The 25571-nt window shown below is 39.5% G+C and overlaps 1 protein-coding gene across 1 annotated transcript in view; it reads left to right on the forward strand.

Annotated features, from left to right (window-relative positions):
- Positions 1 to 1205: 1205 nt before the first annotated feature.
- cmip (c-Maf inducing protein) overlaps positions 1206 to 25571 on the forward strand; it is a 24479-nt gene continuing 113 nt past the window's right edge. The window contains exons 1-21 of the mRNA XM_072435900.1: positions 1206 to 1989; positions 11543 to 11668; positions 13619 to 13669; positions 13885 to 14046; positions 14814 to 14855; positions 15084 to 15146; positions 15227 to 15307; positions 15457 to 15560; positions 15643 to 15747; positions 17129 to 17563; positions 18722 to 18787; positions 20733 to 20759; positions 20843 to 20891; positions 21176 to 21283; positions 21354 to 21470; positions 22036 to 22176; positions 23519 to 23566; positions 23645 to 23791; positions 24267 to 24372; positions 24451 to 24521; positions 24766 to 25571. The exon at positions 24766 to 25571 is cut by the window's right edge and continues 113 nt beyond it. Coding sequence (XP_072292001.1) covers positions 1663 to 1989; positions 11543 to 11668; positions 13619 to 13669; positions 13885 to 14046; positions 14814 to 14855; positions 15084 to 15146; positions 15227 to 15307; positions 15457 to 15560; positions 15643 to 15747; positions 17129 to 17563; positions 18722 to 18787; positions 20733 to 20759; positions 20843 to 20891; positions 21176 to 21283; positions 21354 to 21470; positions 22036 to 22176; positions 23519 to 23566; positions 23645 to 23791; positions 24267 to 24372; positions 24451 to 24521; positions 24766 to 24819 — 2430 coding nt within the window. The 5' untranslated portion in view covers positions 1206 to 1662 and the 3' untranslated portion in view covers positions 24820 to 25571. The remainder of the gene's footprint in view (positions 1990 to 11542; positions 11669 to 13618; positions 13670 to 13884; positions 14047 to 14813; positions 14856 to 15083; positions 15147 to 15226; positions 15308 to 15456; positions 15561 to 15642; positions 15748 to 17128; positions 17564 to 18721; positions 18788 to 20732; positions 20760 to 20842; positions 20892 to 21175; positions 21284 to 21353; positions 21471 to 22035; positions 22177 to 23518; positions 23567 to 23644; positions 23792 to 24266; positions 24373 to 24450; positions 24522 to 24765) is intronic.

Consider the following 25571-nt stretch of genomic DNA (forward strand, 5'->3'; position numbering starts at 1 on the left):
TTGCCTCCCAAGAAGGAGATCATGGGTTCGATTCCCGGACTAGACCAACATCACATGATCTCTCTGGGTGGAGTCTGCATGTTCTCCCCGTGTTACCGTGGGTTCTCTCCGGGTTCTCCGGCTCCTCCCACCGTCCAAAGACATGTATGTGTTAGGTAAAAATTGGTAACTCTAAATTGGTCCAAGTGAATGAATGTGAGAGTGAAGTGAGAGTGAATGGTCGTCTGTAATGTCTATGTCTCTATGTCTGAGTTGGCCACTGTCCAGGGTGAACCCCGCCTAAGGCCCGAGGTTACTGGGATAGGCTCCTGTCACCTGTGACCCCGAAAGGGAACAAGCGGTAGAAAATGGATGGATAAAATATGATTTCATTAAATATTATTTGGATAAACATTCCACATTAGTCATTGCATTGGGATATATACAGTCAAAACAATTGTTCTCAAAATGAACGATTTAGAATACATAAAAGCTCAGCATACAGTTTTATATAATTGCATTGCAATGTTCCAGCAAAATCTTTGTTTTAAAAACGTGTTTGAAGGCCTAATGTTAGTTTGTAACAGGCCCAGGCAAAAAACAAGAGACTGTCTTGTCTAAACATCCCCTACAGAAACTAAGGCAGAAAACATGCTGACGAGCCTGGCTAAAAGAAACACCTGAGATATTATGTTTGTCAGTGTCTTCTCTGTCTGTTCTTTACTGGTGCAGTCTTATAACCGGCCTGTAGCCTTCAAATTAAGTACTTCATGTGCCTGTTTGTTTGTTTGTTTGTTTTTATTGTTCGCCTATATAATTCTTGACATAAATCTTTATGGGCTTGGGACTGGCACAAAGAGCAGACATACCCCACAGAAGGCGTTACCATGGCGTTTGGCTTTTCCATCACTTATAGTTCCCCTTTAAGCAGCAGTGAGCGCACACAGGCACGTGCACAGCTGCAGCACTTCCACTGAAGGCGCTCCCCCCTAATACATCCACGGCTCCTCCACCTTTCCTGCGCCGGGGTTAATCCGGTGAGGTTGGGGCTTGTGTTGGGGTAAGGGAGGGTAAGGAGGAGGTCTGGAGGAGGTCTGGAGGCGGGCCGGAGGCGGGCCGGAGGCGGGCCGGAGGCGGGCCGGAGGCGGGCGCACAGACAGCGGAGCGCACACACGGCTCATCCGCTCGCCTCCCCATTGACGTCAGTCCGGTATCACATGAACGAGCGGGGACCAACCGGCGCGCCGCAGCCGCACAGAGCTTTGGCTGCTTTAGAGACACGGCGCAAGATCAGGGCAAGAAAAAGGAAATGCCGTCGAGAGGGTCGGATTGAACACGAACGAAGTGGCCCGGGACATTACACTGTGAGACATTTCACGTCCTGTCGTGTCTCCCGTCCTTTTGTCGCGGATTACGGGAGCCTCTTCGGCGGAGGGGCGGGATAAGGCCATGGCCCTAACATATTGAATAGCTGCTCTGAGGAGGCGGGGGACACAGTCGTGGAGGAAAATGGTGGATTATTGACGCGTTTTTGGGGGATAACGTGCGCTCGACACAGGACAGACAGCGGGCTGGGCCGACGGTAGGTCCCCCCTCCCCAGTGTGTGTCACATACATGTAGCCTAGGCCCGCCTCGGCTCGAAGACATTTGGAAATAATACACGGTTGGGTCGTACATTTGCTATGGATCTGAGCAACGGAAGCGGCGGCGTTGGAGGCGGCGAGCTGCACAATAACCAGTTTTACCAATGCGAGGAGAACAAGCCGCTGTTGGGGGACACGACCGAGGGTAACAACAACAGTAAAGTGGCCGCGGGGCCGTGCAAGAGGAGCCTGCACCACTGCGGAGGAGGCGGGATGCGCTACAAGCTGCTCCACGAGGGCGACATCCAGGTGTGCGTGCTCAAACACCCGCGCACCTTCCTCAGCAAGATCCTCTCCTCCAAGTTCCTGCGCCGCTGGGAGCCGCACCACCTCACGCTGACGGACAGCAGCCTCAGCTCGGCCACGGTGAGTTCAGGCCTCGATGCTCTCTTCTGACTCCACTCAGCACCGTGTGTGTAATATCAATATTATTATAACACAATATGCAATGTCATCAGGCGTGAAACAAGTTTGAAGGACAAAGCACTGGGCAAAAAGGCAATAAGTCATAAGCCTAAGAACATACTGCTCTATTATGTTGTTACATTAGACCTGTTCACACTGTATGCATCAAGTGTGTAGGCCTAGTACTTCACTGTATCAAGCAGTAGGTTCAGGGTTTGACTTGCATGGACTAGATCCATCACAATGTATTTAAATCTATTGTTAGTATAGGAAAAACGTGAAATGTGATCTATTAGCCTCAGTGTGTATTCAAGTGACCTGACCTGATGACCCTGCATCTAAAGGTTTTTGGCCAACATGGTGGTGAATGTTTTTTGCTATCGCCGATCACCTACATTTTATTTCGGCTGTTAAAGGAGACATTTAGCCAACATCACCTCCATAATGTATTCCATCAGTCAGTGGAACCAACTTTGGACTACATTATTTATCTTCATCTTAAGATTAGTAAATCGTTTTCTGTAAGACATAAAAGATTTCTGGTTATTGCACTCTAGTAATTGTATTAGATTGATAACAACACCATTGTAGAGTTCCCTTCTCTTAGGTCTTTTTTGGAACAAGAGGGTCAAGTTCAATTATTATTATTATCATTTAGATTATTACCATCATTATTATTATTATTAGTCTAGATGATTTTATGATTTATATGCTGTCAAGACTCTCCCATTGCCCCAGGTCACTTTTGTATTTGTTAATAAATAGATAAATATAATAATTAGATTGTACAGTAGTAATTAAATGTAATAGCATGAACACTGCTTTTACATACCCTGTGATGTAAATCTTCAATATTTGACATACCTTAATACCTTTGGATCAACACAAACATGACATTTGACACTAAATAAGATCTATTGTTTTATCAACAGCATCAAAGTCACCTGACAAAGTCAGTAAATCAAAACAGTTTTTCAATATTGAATTCATCTTTTAAAGCAATGTTACAACAGCTCTCATATATTAATGTAGAAAGTATACTACGTTTTGACTTTTGTGTAATCGTGTGTGATGACTTGTGTGTGATAAGAAGACTGTGTTGCCGATTTAACTCATGTTTTCAAACTCTATACATAAAGTGACAGGAGCCTCAATACAGCACTTAACAATAAATTGGGGGGTAACTCTGTGACAGAGGCCAGTTACACACTGGATGGAGTAAAAGAACACTGCACTGTTCCAAACACTAGAGCACCTGTCCCAGGACAGGCTTTGTGTGACAGGTATTGAGATTTACCACCACAACTTCAACTATGGAGTATGTTTTATCTGTTATACACTTGTTAGTGTGCATACTTTGTCAGGCTGCTACAGGGCTGTCATATTACTATGTACTGAACTAGAAAGTGTGTATTTAATTCAGCAGAAATGTTGCAAATGTATTGTAAAACACTTCATCAGTATAATAGCACTAACACAAACCACTATTGTTGGTGCTATTACTAGTGCTTGCTTACTGTACGTCATGTGTTAGGAGTGTGTTGTGAGCACAATGATCATAAAAATACCTGATGGCTGAATATGAGCCTGAAGTTCCTGTTTGTTGGCACACATCAGGAGTGACGTTTTGAACAAAAACATGCAGTACATTTTACACCACAGTATGTGACTGAAGTAACAATTGACATTTTACCCATCAACTACCACTCAATGTATTGCTATTACATTTAGTACAAATTATCATTATCATAATTATGATAGTATTGCATTATTGTTAAAGTCTTGCATAATTCATTCAGTCACACTTATGATATCAATGTAGCCAATAGCCACAGCTGCCCTGAGGCAGACTGATGAAAGCATGGCTCATAATCTTCTCCTCAGACCTCCTCCAATCATACAGTCAGAGAAACACATTGGTAGACAAAGTGGATGAAGTGTCAAAAAGCCCATGGACAGAATTCAATGCTGCCCTTATGATTGTAAGACATGAATAATACACATTACCACTACGAGGTGTTATGTCTTGGTTTCAAGTTGAGCCCTTGCTGTTTCCTGGTGGTCAGAGGTGTGAGCGCTCTGTATCGATCATGTTTGTGGCGAACAGATGAACTTTGGTCAGTCAACAGAAAAAACACACAGACACACTGACATACTAGACATACTACCACTGCTGATGTCCTTTCACCTGTTCTGCTCTCAACGACACAGACATTATATACAAACCAAATTGCTTGCGGAATATGTGGAATTACCTACACTGACATATGCAATATTTATAATGTAGTCAAAACTGCAGTATAGGATTTAACAGCTGGAATGTACATTGTGTGTCCTATAGGCATCTATGAAAAAGGCACGGACCATGAATGACAATCTAATGAACAGTAGAGATACAGCTCGTATGTCATCAGAAAGTTAATTGATTTATATTTCCACTGCCTAGAAAATAATTGTGTTATAGTAAGATTTGTTTGGGAATACCTTGAGTCGCCTGGACTACTCATGAACGAATGAGGGATCACACTGACTCATTTTGAAGAATTATGAATGTAAGCTGTTCTGAGTTGTCATCATTTAGTTCTTCATTTGTTGAAGAATTGCTTATCTAAACTGAGGCATGTATAACTGGAACATGCTGATCTTCTGAGAATCCAGCGTCATTATTATGAGTATGTAGAGTTCAAAGTAGGGTTGTTAATGGCATCAAAATATGACTCAATTCGCAAAAAAGGATTATTGAACATGCCTCAAATGCTAAGTTACAGCTCCGGCAACGCTAAGGGGAGTGAAGTTTGTGGTAAAAGAAACAAAATAGAAGGACAAGAAAACTAAAAGGCAAAGAAATGCAAGTTTAAACAGGAGGAGTTTTAGTCGTGATTTGAAGTTTTGTAGTGAGTCAGAGTTCCTGAGGGGTTGTGGGAGTGAGCTCCGTCCTGCAAGGTCTGGTGCCTTGTCCTGATGATGGGAGTGAGGAGGCGTCTACTTTTGGTGCTTGAGGCGAGACCAAACTTCTAAATGAATCATAGTCACATTTACTCCACATGATTATTTAGTTATTCTTTAATTATAAATGTGATATTGAATTTGGAGCCTATTCCTTAATATCACAATCAAATTTGGAATTTGAGTATTGTGACAACAAGAAATTATACTAATATTTCTTGAGTAATTTACTTGAGTAAACCAAATAAACACTTCTGACATTACATTACTAACATTATCAATGCTTTAAAAACGGCAACTTCAACTTCATTCATATCCTGTACATAACAATCAAATCTACTTTGTCAACATGTATGCATGAAAACACCCTGGAACAAGCCCGTGTTTTGGAAACCTTTCTCCAATGCAATGTACAGTATAGTCGTCTGTTTGAGTGTTGTGGCTCAAGTTCCCCTCAGGTTCCCGTCATGTCAGACGTGCTCAAACCTACATCATGTTTACGTAAGCTAAAACTCAGAGGACAAACAGAACTTCCTAAGCTGCACTCTCACAAAAGAGGCACATAAAGGACTCTGCTCTGTTCGTTACCATCAGTTCGAGTGTGAGTTCAAGGCTACGGGGCTGTAGGGCTGTTCTTAGGTGACTTTGAGTATTGGAACACATTCCAATTGCAGGGATGTCCAAAATTGTTTGGTGAAATTGATTATCGTGATCTTTAGGGCTCCCACTGAAGATCAATTTGGTAGTTGACTACTCAGGAATTTATTTGCCATTGTACAATGAGAGCTGTTTTCTCATTGCTCTCTTGGGGAAGAGAGCTTTTTTTATAATGTTAATTGGTATTTTGTAACTATGTTATCGTTGATGCCTCTTGGCCAGAATTTCCTTAGAAAATAAGTCTTAATGGGACTCTTCTGTTTTGTTTTGTTTTTCTTAAAGGAAAATAAATAAATATACCTTTTCAATATATTTGTTACCAAGGTTGAAATATGGTGACTTCTAGACCATATTTGCACTATAGGCACACTTAAAAGCCTTTCATTTTCTCCAAAAATTATAGTGCGGATTAATTCTGGTTGTGCTTACTGACCTCAAAGCGATTTTGTGTGATACACGTTTTGTTTTGCTTAATGCGCCTTATAGTCCAGTGCGCCTTATTCATGAAAAATGATCGAAAATAGACAATTCATTGACAGTGCCCCTTATAATCCAGTGCGCCCTATAGTGCGGAAAATACGGTACTACTAATTAAGTGTGTTATTGATTAAAATCATACCTTGCAGCCAAAAGTATGCTCCAAAAAGAACCCTCTCTTGCCCACTTATTTTAAAAATATATATTTAGTAGAATGGCTGTTCAAATTATTAATGCAATTATATCGTTTTTATATTATTCCTTAATAAACTGCTCTATGAGCTTTAATAAACAAATTCAGTCAGAGGGTAATAGTTTTAAGTTTTGCCTTGTTTAATTTCTTGGTTATAATAAATCTTTATTTGTAAAGTCCTGTTTTTCTAAGTCAAAGGATTCCATTAACATTTCAAAGCTTTTCATTTGATTTTCTTGGCGATTTGGTAAAAACCTTAATTTGTTGTTAAGATTTTAACATCTTTGTTTAGTTTGTTTGTTTAGATTAGATCTTTCCAGGCCATAAACAGATTATAGTAATTTTCAACTTCCTCCATTTGACCCAACCATTTGTCCTCTTCCAATAAGGCCTGTACAGGAACCTCTGGTACCACATTGCATTAAATATTCCCTTATACTTTGGGTCACATCAGTACAGCAATGCTCTGATTTGAGCTGAGATTTAAAAAAAATGTTTAAGACAAGGTAAACCCCAATCTCCTTTTTCTTTTGATTGTAGGGTTTTGAATGGGGTACATGGTATTTTGCTTTGCCATACAAATGTTGAGATTGTTTTGTCCCATTCATCAAATACCCAGTTACAGATGGAAATGAAAATGTATGTGTTTTAAAGTCTGTATAGTATATTATACAAACCAAATATCAAAATAGCCACTGGAGAAACGTTTTTAGAATAAAGATGTTTTGCCACTCATCCAAGTAGCTTCTTCAGTTCCTCTGACAGAGAACTGAGTCACTGCCATAGATATCTCCTTTCAGAGAGATATAGATATGGTTGTACATACTGAAGGAGTGCTAATCTATTTGAGTAGTAGACAATGAATGTGAAAAAAATTAAGGTTTTTACTGTGTTTGGTCACTATGTCAATAATTATTAATCATTTTCACATTGTGATCACGTTTCTTCTCACAATAACTGCAATACAAAAGATATTGTGACCAGTGTTGGGTAGCGTTACTTTGGAAAACTAATGTGTTACGTTACTGTGCTACTGTGTTATAAAAGTGACGCTTTAGAGTACTCTTGCATACCAGTAATTAACATTATTGTATAACCTTTCCCTTCACGTTGTTCATTCACATACAGCAAAACAAGTGAAACGTGATGTGAGTCCTAAATTAGTTTGGAACTTTCTCCGAACACGAGGCTGCCATTACTGTTTTATAACACTACTGATGCAAAAGCAACACAAGGGGCCAACATAATCATGAAAATATCAAATAAACAAGCAAATTAAATGCATCTGACTGAGCTTCATTTACCTTTTATTTTGACAGATTACCACAATAAAATGCCATAGAAATAGCAATGAAAATCACTGCTAAAACAAAATTAGTTGATGAGCAAGAGCTTGTTTTAGCACTGTAGTTTATTTAAATCAAACTCACCTTATCGCTGTTACCCATATTTACTCCTCAGCTGCAAAATAGTGGTTATAACAAAGAGAGAAGTGCAGAAGTTTATTTCTCTTTGGCCTGAGGACAAGACTCACTGTCGCTAGTTGCGCAGTGCGCATACTCACAACACGTCGAGGTCTAGGATTGCGGTGAGGAGATGAGACCTAACCCAAACTAATGTGTTACGTTTTTGAAAAAGTAACTTGGGGAGTACTAGATTACATGGATGCACAAAACTAACAAGTTACGTCCGTCGTTACTCTAAAAAAGTAATTTGAGTACCGTACTCTAACGCGTTACCCTCTACCCCACTCTGATTGTGACATCCCCTACTTCCCTATAGTGCCTTGGTATGTCTGCATAATACTTTGCTGAGTACCAAATAAGACCAAAATGATCATGTTTTGTGATCTAGCATTGCATTTTTATTGTAATAAACACAATTTAATGATGTACAATGTTCAACAAGAGGCTCTTGGCCTTTCTCTACAGAGGAGAAAGGACAAAAGCCAGTAAACCATAGCATGCAATAACTTGTATGCTTCTTTGGCATTGTGCTTTTAACTGGTCGAGACTCCAGAGAAATATACGCTCGATTATATATGGTCTTCTTACACTTTCAGTTTCTGAAACATTGTACCATGTTTTTTGGAAAGTGATGTTTTAGGTCCATTATTTATTAGTGGATTAAATACTAGGCTGACATCACCAAATACCAATGCATGACAAACTTGTACGCACTTATGAATGTTGCCAAAATGAATCCAATTGTTACTTTTCCAAAGCAGATTGAAATACATGTATAATCAGCATTTGCAGATCAGTTTAAAGATGTTGTGTAGCTGACCCACAAAATCTTGAAAATGAATCTCAGGATTAAGAAGTCCTAGTCCTTTTGTGTTTCGCCATGCTGTGGACATATTTAATTATATGTTTGTAAAGTATGACATTTGGCATCACAAGAGTTTAGTAAGATGTTATACTGTCAACAGAGCTTTTCCTTTTGTTGTACAAGGCCTGTGTAGTCCAAACAATAAGCCTTAACAATCATAATGACTCAGTATATTTTATGGACAAATTTTCTATTATGTGCTTACATTCACACCCAATAATTGAATCAGACTGGCCATACCACACTGTCAAACCCCAATCTCGTCAGGACGCAGAAGCTAAGCAGTGTTGGGCCTGGTTAATACTGGGATGGGAGATTGCTTGTAAAATCAGGTGCCACAGTGGGACGGCCCTGGTTCTAGTGCAACTGTTGTATCTGTAGGCAAGACACCTCACCCACCTTGCTCATGTATGGATGTGGTGCGTGAGTGTCTGATTAGTGGGGGTTGAAATGGCCAACTTTGGCGTAGATTGGCAATCATGGCAGTCATGGCACTATTAGCCACATTGTGCAGCCCTTGAGTTTCATCGTTTTCTTTTTGCCCTTTGTTTTTTGTTCGCTCCATGGAAACAAAAAAGCAGCTCACAACAAAACATAATATACATCTTGGCTGCCCTGTTTCCATGGCGACAGAGCGATGAGGAGACGAGACGAGCTCCTTCAGCCTCCTGCAGCAGCAAACACACAGGAGCACATAGACACACCGAGCTGGAGGCAGGAGGAGGGGTTTCCATGGTAACGGCGCTGCTCATCACACAAGCCCGAGCCGTATGTTTGTCTCCATCATGCTCGGCCTCGCTCCAGTCCAAACACAAGCGCAGTACATCAGGCAGATCTCCTCCTCCAACGTTACAGACTACAAATGGGGCTCATTTAGGGTATGTAGTCAGTGTCCCCTAAATGTGAAGGTTTGTAAGAAAAACACTTCTTTTCTGTTATTAAACTGTTAATCTATTGTGCCATACTGTGTTGTGATCAGATGGGAGTGTTAGGTTGGCTTTCTAAACTGTTGCATTAAAGCTTTCTCCTCTTGGCAGTATTATTTTTTGTCGTAGTACTAGAGTTGTCCCAAATATAGTACTGAAACTATTTTGTGTCATGAACCTCATCCTTATATCACTACGCATGTTGCCAGAGTATGTTGATTGATATAGTATGACATAATTGGTATTACGCAATTAAAATTAAAGACAGTATAAATACTGAAATAATAAGAAGATAAAAAATTCAACCTTCCCCCGAAGTTTTAAAGTGTTTTACAACAGAACTATAAAGCCACATGTTAAAATAAACACTAACATTGTTTTGGTAATACGTATTTAGGAACCACATATCAATAGTAACTACCGGTAATAACTTATAGTAAAAGGCATAATTACAAGTGCTTGGTTACATCTTGGTTAGTGTTTATTAGAACGTAGGTACTTGTAGGTTTTTCGTCTACCGCCATATTTTACATGTACATATACAGCCCTTAATCTTTTTTTCCCCCCTTTTCTTCCCAATTCCCATTTCCGGTAATCATCTTAAATAGTGTTAATTTGATTATTAGCAACATATACTTTTGTTTACCATAATCATAATAAGTGTTTTAACTGTGTGCAGGAAATGACCGCCAACAACTGCCATACTAATGACCACTTAGTTTGCTTAATATATGGCCCCTAAGCTTTAGTATATAACATTCAGTCAAGTATATATAAAAGACCATTTTTCTTTATATTTTTATAAAACATTTTGTTATAATTGTTATTGTAATTTTATTTTATTTATATATAAAAATGTATACTGAGCATTAAGCCATTTACTTTTTTTATATGCAAAATGTTGGACTATAGCTCGAATGACAAGAGAATACATATTTTAGTATATATGTGGATGTGGTTTTAACTTAGGAAGCTCAGTTTGCAATGCTTCCTCTTCTCTCAGTGTGACTCATTGTATCTGAATATCCCTCCTGTGCAATATGGCAGCCAACTTTTCATTTCTTTGTCATCATCTTACTTGTTTACATTTTGCTTGAACCAGAAATGAGGCTACAGTGTTATGTCAATGTCTCAGTGTCCCAGCTGTTGTCTTAATACTACCACTGTTGCATTTAGCTAACAATAGTGTGAGAGAGAGTGTCTCTATATTTGTCTTTGATAACCTCGTGAACCCAGGATGTGATGGCCTGGACCTCCACCTGCAATTAGAGCAGTTTGCTTTTCACATATTATGATTGTTCTGTGAAAAGAACAATCATAATATGACTGTTGTTGTTCAGACACATGTGTTTACTGAGTCACATTTGAGTCACATTTGAGTCAGAAGTCTCATGGTCTCTTGTGGTGGAGACTACATGAGCATCCTCACAATGGTGTTGTATGTATGTATGTATGTATGTATGTATGTATGTATGTATGTATGTATGTATGTATGTACATAGAAATAAGGATAGTTTGCACTGTAAGCAATACATGCATGTTGTATCACAAAATACTACATTGAGCTGATTTGTATGCATTGCTTCATTCCTATCGTGTTTTATTATTTATTTATCTATTTAGAGCTTTATAAGAATTTAAAGCACAAACTTGCCTTGTACTAAGCTCATGACAGTGACTCGACATCCAGATGCAGACTGTGACTTGTGTTAAACCTATTGCAAAAATGGCTCAATGTTTTTTTTTTAAATTTTTAAAAAAAATTGTTTTGCGTCCTTATTTCACTAATCATGTATAGTATCTTGATTGTATGTCTTTAATAGTTGACACACCAAGACCCAAAATTATGTTCTCTGACCCAAAATGCAAAACTAAATGCTGCTCCTAAAATGTATTAAACAACATTAAACCCATAAATAAACAGAAGTGATTTTTGAAATATTTGTGAAACCCTGCTGTAATGTACTATGTCTTGTGTCCACAGCCCACTGGTTACATGGAAACGTCTCTGTCGTACAGCTCCATAGAGGATCTGCAGCTACTGGCCTGGGACAATGCTCCCAAATACTGTGTCCAGCTCAGCTTCCCCGGAGGCACTGTCCTTCTTCAGGTGAGCACAGTTTGCACTAGACATTTCAATAATAAACAGCCCAAACTATGAACAAATTATAATTTTCCTCAAGAGACAGCTACAGACAACGTAGAAGTTAAACTCTGACAGAGGATAATGCGTTAGTAAAGCGTGTCCACTTGATCAGGACGGGGAGAGCAGGAGCAGAACACTGTGTTCCTCTGTGCTCTGCTTTCTCTGTTTCTCTTTACACATGGGCCGACACCACATGGGATACACAGTTGGCACACTTCAACCTACAGGTGCAATGCATCTATGAAGCAAGATCAGATGTGTTATGCATCCATTGAACATAAAACTGACAATTCAGACATGCAAACTAACTGAGAAACGACATGCATTGAATAAATCTCTACTAAGCAGTTATACACACAAATTAAGAACATTAATACTATTCAGTACAGTTGATAGTTGTTGTTGTTGTTGTTGTTGTTGTTGTTGTTGTTGTTGTATATCATGCTCTCTTTCTCTCTCTCTCTCTTCTATATTACTTCCATTCTTGATATCGAAACAGGGTTATTGTCCTGACAAATATAAATGGCTGGACTAAAGTTAAAAAGTAAAGAACTTTTTACCGTAACATTGTGAGATCATCTGCCTACAGACGCAGCTGAGGTTTAGTCCTGACCACTTCCTGTCAGCGTTTTCTACTGCTTTATATGGTGTGCATGTTTTAAAGAGACGTACACTGTTTGTTACAATTACAAGTATTTTTGATCACAATATAGTAGATTTAGTAACACAAAATATAACTAGACCGATTATGATATATTGTAATGAGCCACTTTTCTGTAACATGTTGCGTAATAGTCACAAAAGCAACAGCAGAGGAGTCTCAAGCAGAGCCAAAGTGAGCTCCATCTGACATACGGCCCTTTTGTAAATGTATTGATGGCTTTCAATAAAGACACTCACATTTGTCATTGAAACGCCTAAACAGGACCAAGAACGCACATGCTGGTCACAGGCTCCTGAAAATGTGATGTTTAAATACATTGTGTGTATTTCATGACTTGTCAGATCATCTAAAACCTGTCAGGCTGTGTTTGCTAATGTACGCATTGTGTCACCATGGTAACAGTGAATCTATCCTCCATAGATACAGGCCGTTGTCCCCAGTGTGCTGTATCAATATGGCTTAAACATTTTTGATACAGAATATTTTATTAGTCACAATTTATATTTTCTGATGATTCAAGTCCTTTCAAGTCTTTTTTTTTTACCAGATCATTTTTTGGGAAATGGTGCTTCTTAAAACAAGTCCAGGTCACAAATAAAGAAGTGAGGAGGGACATGTTCCAGTTTGTTACAGTAAAATCAAGCACTGAAAGTACTTATAATATCAACTGTATAGAGTGCTAAACACATTTATTTTTTGAGGAGAATCATCAAGTAACTTAAGTCAAGTCCAAGTCAAGTCCATTCTTAGTCCATTTTGTCTAGTCTCAAGTCGTCAAAATAGTGACTCAAGTCTGACATAAGTCCAAGCCTAATACCTTTTTAGGTAAAGCTCTTTGCTCTTGTGAGAGTTCAACTGTAATTATTTAACAGTGATCTGGACTATGGCTGCAACATATTAGCACAGAAACATGATTAAAAGATTCAATTCAATTCAATTTATTTTTGTAAGGCCCAAAATCACAACAACAGTTGCCTCTGAGGGCCACAGTGAGAAATGAATCAACAATGTCTGTGGTAGCGATGGAGTCAGACAATGTCTGTGGTGGCGAGGGACGATGTCCCAGGGTCCTCTGTCCTTACACTCTCCTTCTCAGCCAGGAAAAACTACAAAAAACCTCCTTGGGAAAAAGTAGAAACCTGGAGGAGTTCCAGAGTGAAGGAGAGATCTGACTCTCACAGACGGACAAAGATGTCTCCAGATCACTGTTATAGCTCTTGCTTTACACTAACTGGTGTTTGTTTCAACAGGCTGCTAACAGTTATCTAAGAGACCAGTGGTTTCACTCGTTGCAGTGGAAGGTATTTTTTAAAATGATTATTATTTGTATTTTGCATTAAATGCATGAATTCCTAACTATTTAGTTTTCTCTGAAAGGAAGTAGACCAGTTTCTTAATTTTTTACTTGGCTAATGTTTGGAAATAAAATGTACTCATTTATATCTTGGTTATTTGAAGATCAGCCATTTCCACACCTTTTGTGTTTTAGTGAGTTTTTCTTCTTGTGTTCATGTAGAAAAAGATTTACAAATATCGGAAAGTTTTGACCAACCCGAGCCGCTGGGACGTGGTTCTGAAAGAGATCCGGGCGCTGGTAGACATGGCTCTGACCTCTCCGCTCCAGGACGAGTCCATACATCAGGCCCCTTTGCACATCATCTCCACTCTGTTGGCTGAGGTATGACACTGCAGCTCGTATTTACACAAGGAAGCTTAAAATTATGGGAGTGTCTACAGAGCCGCGGCGCGGCCCAAACTGCGAGGCTATTTCGTGCCGCGGCTCCTGAAAATGCTGGGCTATTTGACCGCGCTCTTTAGCCATGGCCTAAAATTATAGCATGAAGGAATATCACTAAGAGGTTCACATTTGAGTGCTCATTTTTTGTCAATGAAAAAAAAAAGTTTTCATCTTAGTCTTTTGACTTGAGTCAAGATTTAGGCAAATCATTCTCTTTAATACAACCTAGTTTTAGTCAACTAAATCACTAATATGTTTTGTCAACCAGAAAATAGATTTCAATTTTCACTGTGATCAAACGTTTGTCATTGAGTTTGTTTATGCTCTGATTTGGGGCTCTGGGATTTAAAAGTTTCTCTCTACTCATTCTTCTCATGAAGAAGATTATTATTCAACTAAAATATCAGTTAGTGAACAAAACTTTATTCTTTTAGACCATTAAAATGTGTGTAATTTTAGTCGCAGTTTTGGTCATTGTGATTAATTCAAATGTTGTTTTAGTCAGCAAAAGTATGACATGGACAAAAAATGGGATAAAATATTCTAGTCAATGAAATGAATACTGGTTCACCGTGGGAGGTAGAGAAGCTACTCCTCCTAGTTACTAAAAAAGAGTGCTTTTTGGGTTTACCCTACTTTGTCTCTTCATGTGGATTTGAAAAAGGTGGCCAACACTAAGTATCTTATTTTGTTCCTTTTCCCCACAGAACTCTAATCTCAGCTCTCAGGATCATGAAAACATCATTGTTGTAAGTAAAATATTCAATCTGTTCAGCATTAACAATATTACATAACACTTTGATAATAAGCTGTGTATAATCTTCATTGATATTCTAGTATCTCAAAGTGATTAAAAAGGAACAAGTAATCAAAGAATCAGAGTATAGGCAAAAAAGGAGAGCAAATTAAATTTCACAGTCATCAAATTGGGAAAGATGAATTGTTCAAGATACTATACAGTCTTTTGGTTTTCTCAGGCCATTGCTCCTCTGCTGGAGAACAACCACCCGCCTCCCGACCTCTGCGAGTTCTTCTGTAAGGTGAGTCCATACTGCAGAGTTCACTTTCAGTAATAACGCACGCGGTTAAATCTCACTGTCGGTTATTTGTTGTTTGACAGCACTGTCGAGAGCGGCCGCGATCTATGGTGGTGATCGAAGTGTTCACTCCTGTGGTCCAGAGAATTCTTAAGCATAACATGGTAAGATGATGTACACTGATAGAGAACAAAGAGTTAATCCTTTTTGAGAAAATGATTATGACAGAATTGGAATCTAATTGTTGTAATATGTCTTTCTGCAAGCTGGATCGAATCTACCCAATGTTTGATTCATAATTTTATTTAAACAGGATTTTGGGAAGTGTCCTCGCCTACGCCTCTTCACTCAGGAGTATATTCTGGCTTTGAACGAGCTCAATGCCGGGATGGAGGTGGTCAAAAAGTTTGTCCGCAGGTAACACCGCAGTGCTCTGATGTAGGTGACGTGTGGTGGGATTCAGCCCGGATCGCTCAACAATATCTCACTTCTTTTTCAGTATGCATGGGCCAACGGGACAATGCCCTCACCCTCGCGTCCTGCCAAACCTGGTGGCTGTGTGTCTCGCTGCGATTTACTCTTGTTATGAGGAATTCATCAACAGGTCAGTCTAATAATAGCATGTAGCCTTTAATGTTAAGGCTTGATCTCATTTAATGGGCGTCATGTGTGATCTACAACTGTTATCTATGTAGTAAATGTAGTTACCGTATTTTCCGGACTATAAGTCATAGTTTTGGCCGGGGTGCGACTTATACATATATTTATACTTATATGCTTATACTTATACTCCGGAGCGACTTATATGTGATATTATTTGTTATTTTCACACTTGCAACTGCATTTCATACTCCAGTGCAACTTATATGTGTTTTTTTTCTTCTCTATTATGCATTCTTTGGCTGGTGCGACTTATACTTTGGTGCGACTTAGAGTCCGGAAAATACAGAATTACTTATCAACTTTTTACACCAAGTATCACAGAAGAAAGTATTTGGCCTTTTAAGTACAACTACCGCTAGATCTTAACTAGGTCTAAATCAGGTGCTATACTAGTTCTGCCCAAGGACCAGGAGCAGGACAAACATGTAGACTACTGGTAAATTGACGCTAAATTCAGCAAATAATTGAACTGCTTTAAATCATACATTAACATTCGATTGAATTTTAAAAAGGGTAACTTTAAAGAAGACATTATGTTTTTTTCTGGTACTGTACATTTTGTTTATCATGAACGGCAATATTCGTCTCAAATGGCTTGGTAATAGAACACTTCCTGTTCAAAATGGCACAACTGATTTGCTGCTGCAGGCCCTTCCTCTTCACAGTACTTCCTCCTCACAATACAGCAGGCAACATGGTTTTATTGTTTAGAAATGTATGTTTATAGCTCGCAATGAAAGATCATTTCGAAGCACTCAAGCCTCCAATGCAGCACAATTTAGGATTACTCAAACAACTCAAATAACATACTCAACCATTGTAACATGGTTAAAAATGCAACAGATTATTTGACATATTTCCCCGTTAATGAGGCTTTCTATATGTAACATGATTGTAATGCCATTCGCTTTGTTTATTTGAGGTCACAGAATCTGACTTAACATATGTGGCATTATGTTGAAAACTCATTAGACTAATTTCCTGGTACTGTACTCTAGAGAAACATGTGTACTGTGAATTTTCCAAAACCTCCTTGCACTGACAGTGGTTGCTGCGGTGGCCTCACCTTCTGCTCCTGAACGCATCACACTGTTCCAGTTGTGCTATATTAACTATAGTACTAAATAAATAAATAAGTAAATATTTTCTGTTGAAGTAGTGATAATTTAGATTTTCTCTATACAAACATTTTTTTCACTGAGTTCTGTGTGACATATATTTTTGTATGATCACATTTATGGAAAATCTTACATGTTTGAAGTAACCATATAGTAGTAATATGGTGTTTAACTGCTCTGTCCACCTTTGTGCTCCCTCTGTAGTCGAGATAACTCACCCAGCCTGAAGGAGATTCGTAATGGGTGTCAGCAGCAGAATGAGAGGAAGCCCCCGATGCCCCTGCGCCTGCTCAGAGCCGAGCCCCCCACACCGCCCCCTCTGTCGGGCAGCCCTCCACAGATAGGACAGAATGGCACATCCAGCCCTGTCCCATCTATCCCCATCTCCCCTACACCTCCCCCGACCTCGCAGCCACTCTCCCCTCCTCCCTCTGTTGTCAACTCCAGTGAGATCCTGGTGGAGCTGGAGCGCAACAACACCACCAATGCCAATAGGAAGGTGGGTCCATCGGGGGGTGACAGTGAGCCCAACCTGATTGACTGTCTCTTGGTCAGCCCCGCTGTCAACACCTTGTCCATTCAGCTTCCTGCTCAGGCCGACCGCGTGCTTGGATGCTTCGCCCTCATCCTCAAAATGCTGTAAGCACACAACCACAAAACTACTCACGACCACTTTAACAGAAACATGTATGCTATTGCAAATGTATAATCAACAGAATGGTTTGAAACTATATTGCACAGTACTCTAAATATATTAACTGAAAATGGCAATCAATTAAACAATTTATTCATTCTTAGCCAGCTTTAATTTGTGTTAAATTAATGAATTAATGGATATTTTTTAAATTAATCTATGTCTGCCTTATTTGTCATAAGCATTTGTAGCGTTCTAGTGTTTGATCTTGCCCTGATGTTAGACATCATCGGATCAAGCTAAGTGTGTGGTTAAGTGTAAATAATCCATGTGGTACGCTGGAGCCACAGCCAGGGTCAAACATAGACTACAGCGCATTGTGTGCTCTGCTGAGAAGGTGATCGGCTGCAGACTTCCATCTCTGCAGGACCTGTACGTCTCCAGGACTCTGGGACGACCAGGTCTGATCACCCTGAACACGGACTATTTGAGCCACTCCCCTCAGGCAGGAGGCCACTCCCCTCAGGCAGGAGGCCACTCCCCTCAGGCAGGAGGCCACTCCCCTCAGGCAGGAGGCGACAGTCCATCTGGACCAGAACCTCCCGCCACAAGAACAGTTTCTTTCCCTCTGCTGTTGGACTCATGAACACTTAACACCAGCCACTTTAACAGTTATTCAAACCAATAACCATTCATTGCACTGCTCATTGTTTTGCACTATTCTGACCAACTGTAAATTGTGTGTATATTCAGACCAAGTCTATTTTATTTTCCTTGTAAATGCAAAATTTTATGCATGTCCTTTTCTTAAATATTTTGCTACCATTATTATTCATTGTTGTACGTTGTACCTAGTTTTTGAATCCTGTTCATTGACAATGGCAATAAACCCCTTTCTGATTCTGATTCTGATAAGTTAAAGAGACATGAATGAATGAATGTGAAAGTGGATCATCAGTCGTGTGGTGGTGTCAGTTTGGCCTATAAAGCCCCAAGACATGTGTGGAGTTAGTAAAAGCCATTGTTATTTAACTCACAGTAATGTGATACTTCTATGCCTAATGTCACAGTATACCTAGTTTCACCTGCAATTGTCTTCTTTTGTGAAGGAATCTCCCTTTTTTTACACGGTGTGCTTGACTCTGGATATATGTGTCTTTCAGATCCGATTATGATGACTGGAGACCAGCTCTGGCAAGCCTGCTGCAGCCCATCCCCTTTCCTAAAGAGTAAGACTTGTCTGCAAACATTGTAACAGTACCCTTTTAAGGCTTTTGTTAGTAGAGCCATGTGTACAGATGGATAGAGTAAACTGTCTGCAACTCTTAGTGCTTCTCAAACAGTAATGCACATAGGATTCTTGCATTATTTTTCCCTGGTGTAGTTTAGAAATACATTACAGAGGAAATATTATACTTTTCATGTACTTAGTATTGAACTCCACCAAGCAAATACAGTAGGTACGAGCCTCCTACTGCCATGTGGAAAGACAAATCCTGATGTCAGTCGGTTTGAGAAGGGTCAAAGCATTGGCATCAACCAGAGAAAACATCTAAGGAGAAGCAGAAACTAATCTACTACAGAACTGAACCTCAGTGTGATTGTTTTTTTAAATAATTGCATCTAAATACAGGGGTGGGCGGGTACAGGGGGTCGGTGAAAGCAGGATTTTTCTGAGCACTCGAACATAAAATGCAGGACAATGGGTTTCACAGACTTGCACAAATCAATTGAAATGCAAGCAAGTTATTGACAACATTACGATAATGAGGTTAAAAGTGATTTAAAGCTGATTTAAATGTGCGTGTACATTAAATTATTGTGCTGTTCTTGTATTAAATCCTATTTTTGTTTTGACCTTTTTTAATCTGAATCTATGCTCAATAAATATATAAAAAGCATTTTCTGGTTTACACCTAATAATGTATTGAAGCTATTGAGATCATTGTGATATCAGGCACCAACATTTAAAAATAACCCTAATCAACATTATAAACTACCTTAGCTCATTCCAGTTTGTGAGTCTGGGGTATTGCTCGGGGTTCTGGTGTGGTCCCATGCTGACGTGACTGAGGAACTGTACCATGTCCCACAGTAGGGGGGGTCATTTGCTCCAGGGGCCGCTCGGTCTCCTCAGAGGAAGCACTGTAATTGGCTACACGGAGCCCATAGCCCTGCTTCTAATTGTCTGTCTGGTGCGGGCTAGAGTTCGTTAGCGGTGACTGGTGACTGACTTGTTGTCCTCTCCAGTCCCTGCGCTCACCTGCTGCTCACCTGCGCCACTGTTGCCGGGTCGCTGCCTTTGGGCGTCATTATGAACGGCAACAATACTCCCCAGTAGCTCAATGAGTCATTTCACACAAGAGCAAACACACACACACACATTCAGGGCTGGAGAGCAGATTATGTTTCATCTTCACATTACACTGCTATGTATAAATTAGAGCCAATACTGTTAAAGAATTCAATTGTGTAATTTTCTGTTTAATTGTCAGATTGAAGATGTTTCAACCTGGTTTATGGTTATTATGCTGTAAATGCTGGGCTGGAATCTAAAATGGTACAAAGTTTAACGCTTTAACTGTAACCATAAATAAACGAAGTCATCCGTAATGTCAGTGGTGCCATTATGCAACCTTAAAAATGTCATTGTACAGTTGAAAGGACGATAAATATGTCAAGTTTGTGGTACCAATCCCTAATCTAATGATTACATGTTGTCAGAATAAACCCGTCTTTACATTTCTTGGATTTTTGAACACGAGTCAAGTGTTGTTTTTAACCACACCGCTTGACAGCATCCGCTCAGGGATCATTTCTCCAGTAACAAATAACACAACTTAAAGTGCTATATTATAGTGCAGCTGTATTTTTCATTTGTCATAATGAGCTGAGCTGTTCCTCTGAAACTGTGAATCCACTTCTGTTGTTTTACTTCTGTTGTTATGTGTCGTCAGTCAGCTGTGCACCAAAGAGAACTCCCTGACATGCTTCATTAAACATATACAAATTCAAAAACAACTTGGCACACAAGAGATAGTATATGATTCCACTACGTCAATTTTGAGCTTGTCTGTGTAATGTGCTATATATATAAAAAGTTGAGCCACTGAAATAAATAGTACATTTTCAATAGACTCAAATGTACTGATGTGGTTTGTTTCCTCTCACCAGGGCCCTTGCACATGCCAAGTTCACAAAGTAAGTTCCCCTTTTCACATCAATGCTAAAAACGTTTCAGTCTTTACTTCTATTGTACCCAAACTAAATGTGTGCCTGAACAGGGAGCTGAAGTATGTGATCCAGAGGTTTGCGGAAGACCCTCGACAAGAGGTGACTGTCTCTAATGTATTTACACAAAATACAAATACAACATACAGATTAAACAAACAAACACAGGATATTCTAGATAAAATTCCAATAAAACATTCAATAAAGCATAATACAATAATACCTAATACAATTAACAAAACATAAAATACCCTTTCACATACAATAATACAGTGTAATATTACACTACACTGTAATCTTGTATTGTCGTTATAGTTTATACCTTAAAAAACTTTACAAAACACTATCTTAAGTATATAGATCATTTTACCGGACTGTATTTGCAGGTTCACTCGTGCCTGCTGAGCGTACGTTCAGGTAAAGACGGTTGGTTCCAGCTTTACAGTCCTGGGGGCGTGGCCTGTGATGACGATGGAGAGCTTTTTGCCAGTATGGTGCGTACACTTCATGTGGACACATTATGTTTGTACTGTGCATGTACATAAAGTTTGTCTCCTCACTTAGGTCCATATCCTCATGGGCTCCTGCTACAAGACCAAGAAGTTTCTTTTGTCTCTGGCAGAGAACAAACTGGGGCCCTGTATGCTGCTGGCCCTCAGAGGGAACCAGACTATGGTGGAGGTAGTTCTGGGATTTTTCACAAAAAATATATTTATTTTGCATCAGCCATTGTTCCCAACATGGGGTGAAGAGATTGCAAGGGGTTTCCCAGAGCTTTGTCTGGTCAAAAGCTCAGGTCATCAAAGTAATTATTAGTGCTTGAATAACAAACTTAAATAGTAAAAACTAACTCCAATAGCAAAAAACTCAAAAAGGATTTTTTTTTGCCCGAAGGCTTTATTAGACTGGACAGTTTTAGTGTGAAATGGGGATGAGAGAAGGGACAACATGCAGCAAATTGTCAAAGTCAGGATTCAAAATCATGAGGCTGCCAGGGGGAGCAGTTTTAAACTGGGGGGAACCACTGTGCCAGGGGATATTCAACAAGTAAAGCAAAAAGACCATTCAACATATAGACTAAATAACATGTTTGTAAATGTACTTATGCACAAATAATTTAACGCTTTATCCTGTTAGCAAGCAAATACTCTGCTCTAACAAAATGTATTGCAAATGTTGTGTGCTGTGTGTAATTTGACTTGAATATACCATAGTTGTTAATTCTTGAACACATTGTGGTGTGTAGATTCTGTGCCTGATGCTGGAGTACAACATCATAGAGAACAAGGATACACAACTGCAGATCATCTCCACTCTGGAGAGCACTCAGGTCGGCCTGCGCATGTACGAGCAGCTCTGTGACAGGCAGAGGGAGCTCAAAGAACTGGTAAGTTACTGCCACTTTCAATATACACAGCTTTACCAACGTCGCAATTTATACAGCACTCAAGTGCTTTACATCAAGGAACCACTAACCACAGTACTCACCTGAGGGAGCAGGAATCGCACCACCGTCGGTCAGTGGATCTGACCGCTCAACCAAGGATGTTTTATGTTAAGAGCAGGATTCGAAGCACCGAACTTCAGATCAGGCTCAACCCAACTCCCCACATTCCAGCACAAACCCAGCACAGATTACAGGACAGATCTGTAGTCTGTGCACCTCCACGCCTTTCACTCGTTCTGTCAGCCCAATCCTCCTGCATTCTGTGTCCTGATGAGAAGAGCAAACACCAAACTATTATCAAACAGTACTGAAAAAGAATATGAAGGTCATCAGCCTATTGCGTTGTTTTTGTTAATAATGAGTGTATTGGCAATTTTTTTTTTTAAATTATGTCTTAAGTACAGGTGAAAGTTGGGTGAGAACAGTTAAATTCTCAGCTTTAAACAGTTTTATAACACACCGTAGGTAACCAGTTCCATGATGACAGCAAAATAATATGTAAATTGAAAATTCTAATACAATACAATGCGAAATACAATATTGTCCACATCAAAAACACTCATATTTTGGGACTTTATATAGTTTCACAAGTATATTACATTTTATTACTCTAACTTGTAGTATATTACTGTATGTATTTCTACTTGCACTGGAGTATACAGTATCACATGTCTTTGTTGTAAGAGGCTTGTCTCATGGACTCGTATAACTGTATGTTTTAGTGCCTTGTGGTTTTTGAGGTTCACTGATGTGTCCTTTTGTCAGCGTTTGGTCATTATGTTCACTTTGTGTCCAGACGAGATAACAAATGACAAAGAGCTGTGGCATTGATATCAGGGCTGTTCTATCAGATTATCTAGAGAACATAGTTTCTTGAAGATTATATAAGATCAACAATGAATAAGAAATCAGCAGACTTTTCTTGTAGCCAATGTACTGAGCTGGAAGAACAGAAATCACCAAACAGGGTTCAGATAAGATGAATCTTTGCTGACATGAGCTGAACTATTACTTAAGATTTGCAACTATTATTCCAAAAATATATGAAGGGCATACTTTTTCTGGCCTGGCCTAAATTCACTAAGAATATTTAAACTAAAACAGCTCTTCTAAATCACAAAAGGAGTTGCATCACATTACAAAGGACAAGAAAAACTTTCAAGTCCCTTCTCAGGCCATAATAAAAGCAACATGTGGTTTGTTGCTCACTTACACCACCTACTGTCTGCAAAAGCTACAGCAGGACCCTGCACTCACTTGTGTATTTCCTTCTTTTTGTCAGCAAAGAAAAGGAGGCCCCACTCGCCTGACTCTGCCCTCCAAGTCCACGGTACAAACACATATTAGACACATTTGTAATGATGTACTATTAAGACTACAATTATATGGTCTTGTGTTTTGTTTTCAGGACGCCGACCTGGCTCGTCTTTTGAGCTCAGGGTCTTTTGGGAACTTGGAGAACTTGAGTCTGGCTTTCACCAATGTCACCAGTGCCTGTGCCGAGCAGCTCATTAAGCTGCCCTCACTCAAACAGCTCAACCTGTGGTCCACTCAGGTACAACACTCTTACAAACCCATCAATAAAGACATCTAAACATAGGCTTTACCAATAAGGAAGATTCTTAAGATGTTTGATGTCATACAAGTTGAAATAATTATAGAAATTATAGTTTTGTCTATTATTTTTATTTGATGTTAAATTGGTTATTACTAATCTGAGGTGGAAAGTAACTAATTATAAATACTCACGTTAATTTTGGCAGCAGTTCTTTGTACTAAAACTTTTAGCCATTTTAGCCACTGCACGTTTACTAGTGTGAACACTTTCAGTTCTCTTTCCACCACTGATTATTACAGTGTGTTATATCATGTGGATATTATACTCGTAGTTTTTTTTTTAACTAGGCAGAAATGGACACATTTTTGTTCACATGTGGATGTCCCCTCAGCTGGACCACCCTTGTCTCATGTATTATAAACTACATTCTCTTTTATGCTATTTTAAGCCATTTCTGTTTCTTCCATTGCAGTTTGGTGATGCGGGGCTGCGGTTGTTGTCGGAGCACTTGGCCTGTCTCCAAGTGTTAAACCTGTGTGAGACTCCAGTCACTGATGCTGGCCTACTGTCACTCAGCTGTAAGGAAATAAACAACTTATTATTATCATCCCGTATGGCCGCTCAGTCGATATAAATACTGTGGTTTTGTGTTTCAGCAATGAAAAGTCTGTGCAGTTTGAACATGAACAGCACCAAGCTTACAGCTGACACATATGAAGACCTCAAGGTGAGTGATTCTGACTGTGAAACCGCCACGTTGTTATTATTAACGTTTGCGTTAAAGAGGCTTTGCTCCATGTTTTGTGGGGCAGAACAAGCGGCCGTAAATTTAAATGGGATTAATTCCACAGTCCTATCTGTTGACATTACATGAGTTACGGTGATAAATATAGAGGAAAAGAAAACATTAGGTTTTTTGGTGAGATGAGGTGTAGATTTGCTGCTAAAATCACTGCTCATGTGTGTTGCAGGCCAAACTGCCCAACCTGAAAGATGTTGATGTCCGGTACACAGAAGCCTGGTGATGTCCTTTGTTCTCACCGACTCACCTTATCAAATCCACAGACACACACATACATTTCCCCATTTAATTATATCAGCGTGGACCGGCCCTCCAAAGTGTCCTGGAAACAGCTGGAGTCGCCACAGATCAATCTGCTTCATTTTTATCGTCTATCTGTTCTATGGATGTCCCCTCTCAACTGGACCTGCCACACTTTTGTCCCAAGTCCCCCCTGAAAGACAATACATCAACTCTTTTGCCTTTTTACTGTGAAGTCTGGATACAGCACATTCCAGTTCTTCAGTAGCTCTTCAAAACCATAACTCCTCCTCAGTTTTCCAATTCAAATACTGATGTTTTTTTTCTTCTGTTTTTCATTTGGGAAAACTTTAACAAGACTGTGCCTAACTACACACACAATCCATAAAGATATCAATTTGAATGAACTTCATATTTTTCTAGACTTTCTGAGCTTCAATTGTTAAAAATCCACGTGGATCGACTGAAGACTTTGGGAGGCATTTGGGGAGCTGGAAAAGATGGCGACACAGTTTGTTTTTCTTGTTTTGTGTGTACATAGTGTAACCCCATCACTATTTAACAGGTTGTGTAGCAGTAGCGGGGTGGTCTGGGACTGCCTCAATTTTAATTTATACAACTCGTACGTTCTTCATTCAGACATGCTAAATGCACGCCTCGTTTAGTTCGATTTCGGTTTATTCCTAATTTGATATTTTTGTGACATTTCTGACAAAGAAAGCCAAGCAAGAAGGA

This window comes from Eucyclogobius newberryi, unplaced genomic scaffold (genome assembly GCF_026437365.1).
Source record: "Eucyclogobius newberryi isolate DKJ021-1_F unplaced genomic scaffold, fEucNew1.0.hap1 SCAF_7, whole genome shotgun sequence".
NCBI classification, from domain to species: Eukaryota; Metazoa; Chordata; class Actinopteri; order Gobiiformes; family Gobiidae; genus Eucyclogobius; species Eucyclogobius newberryi.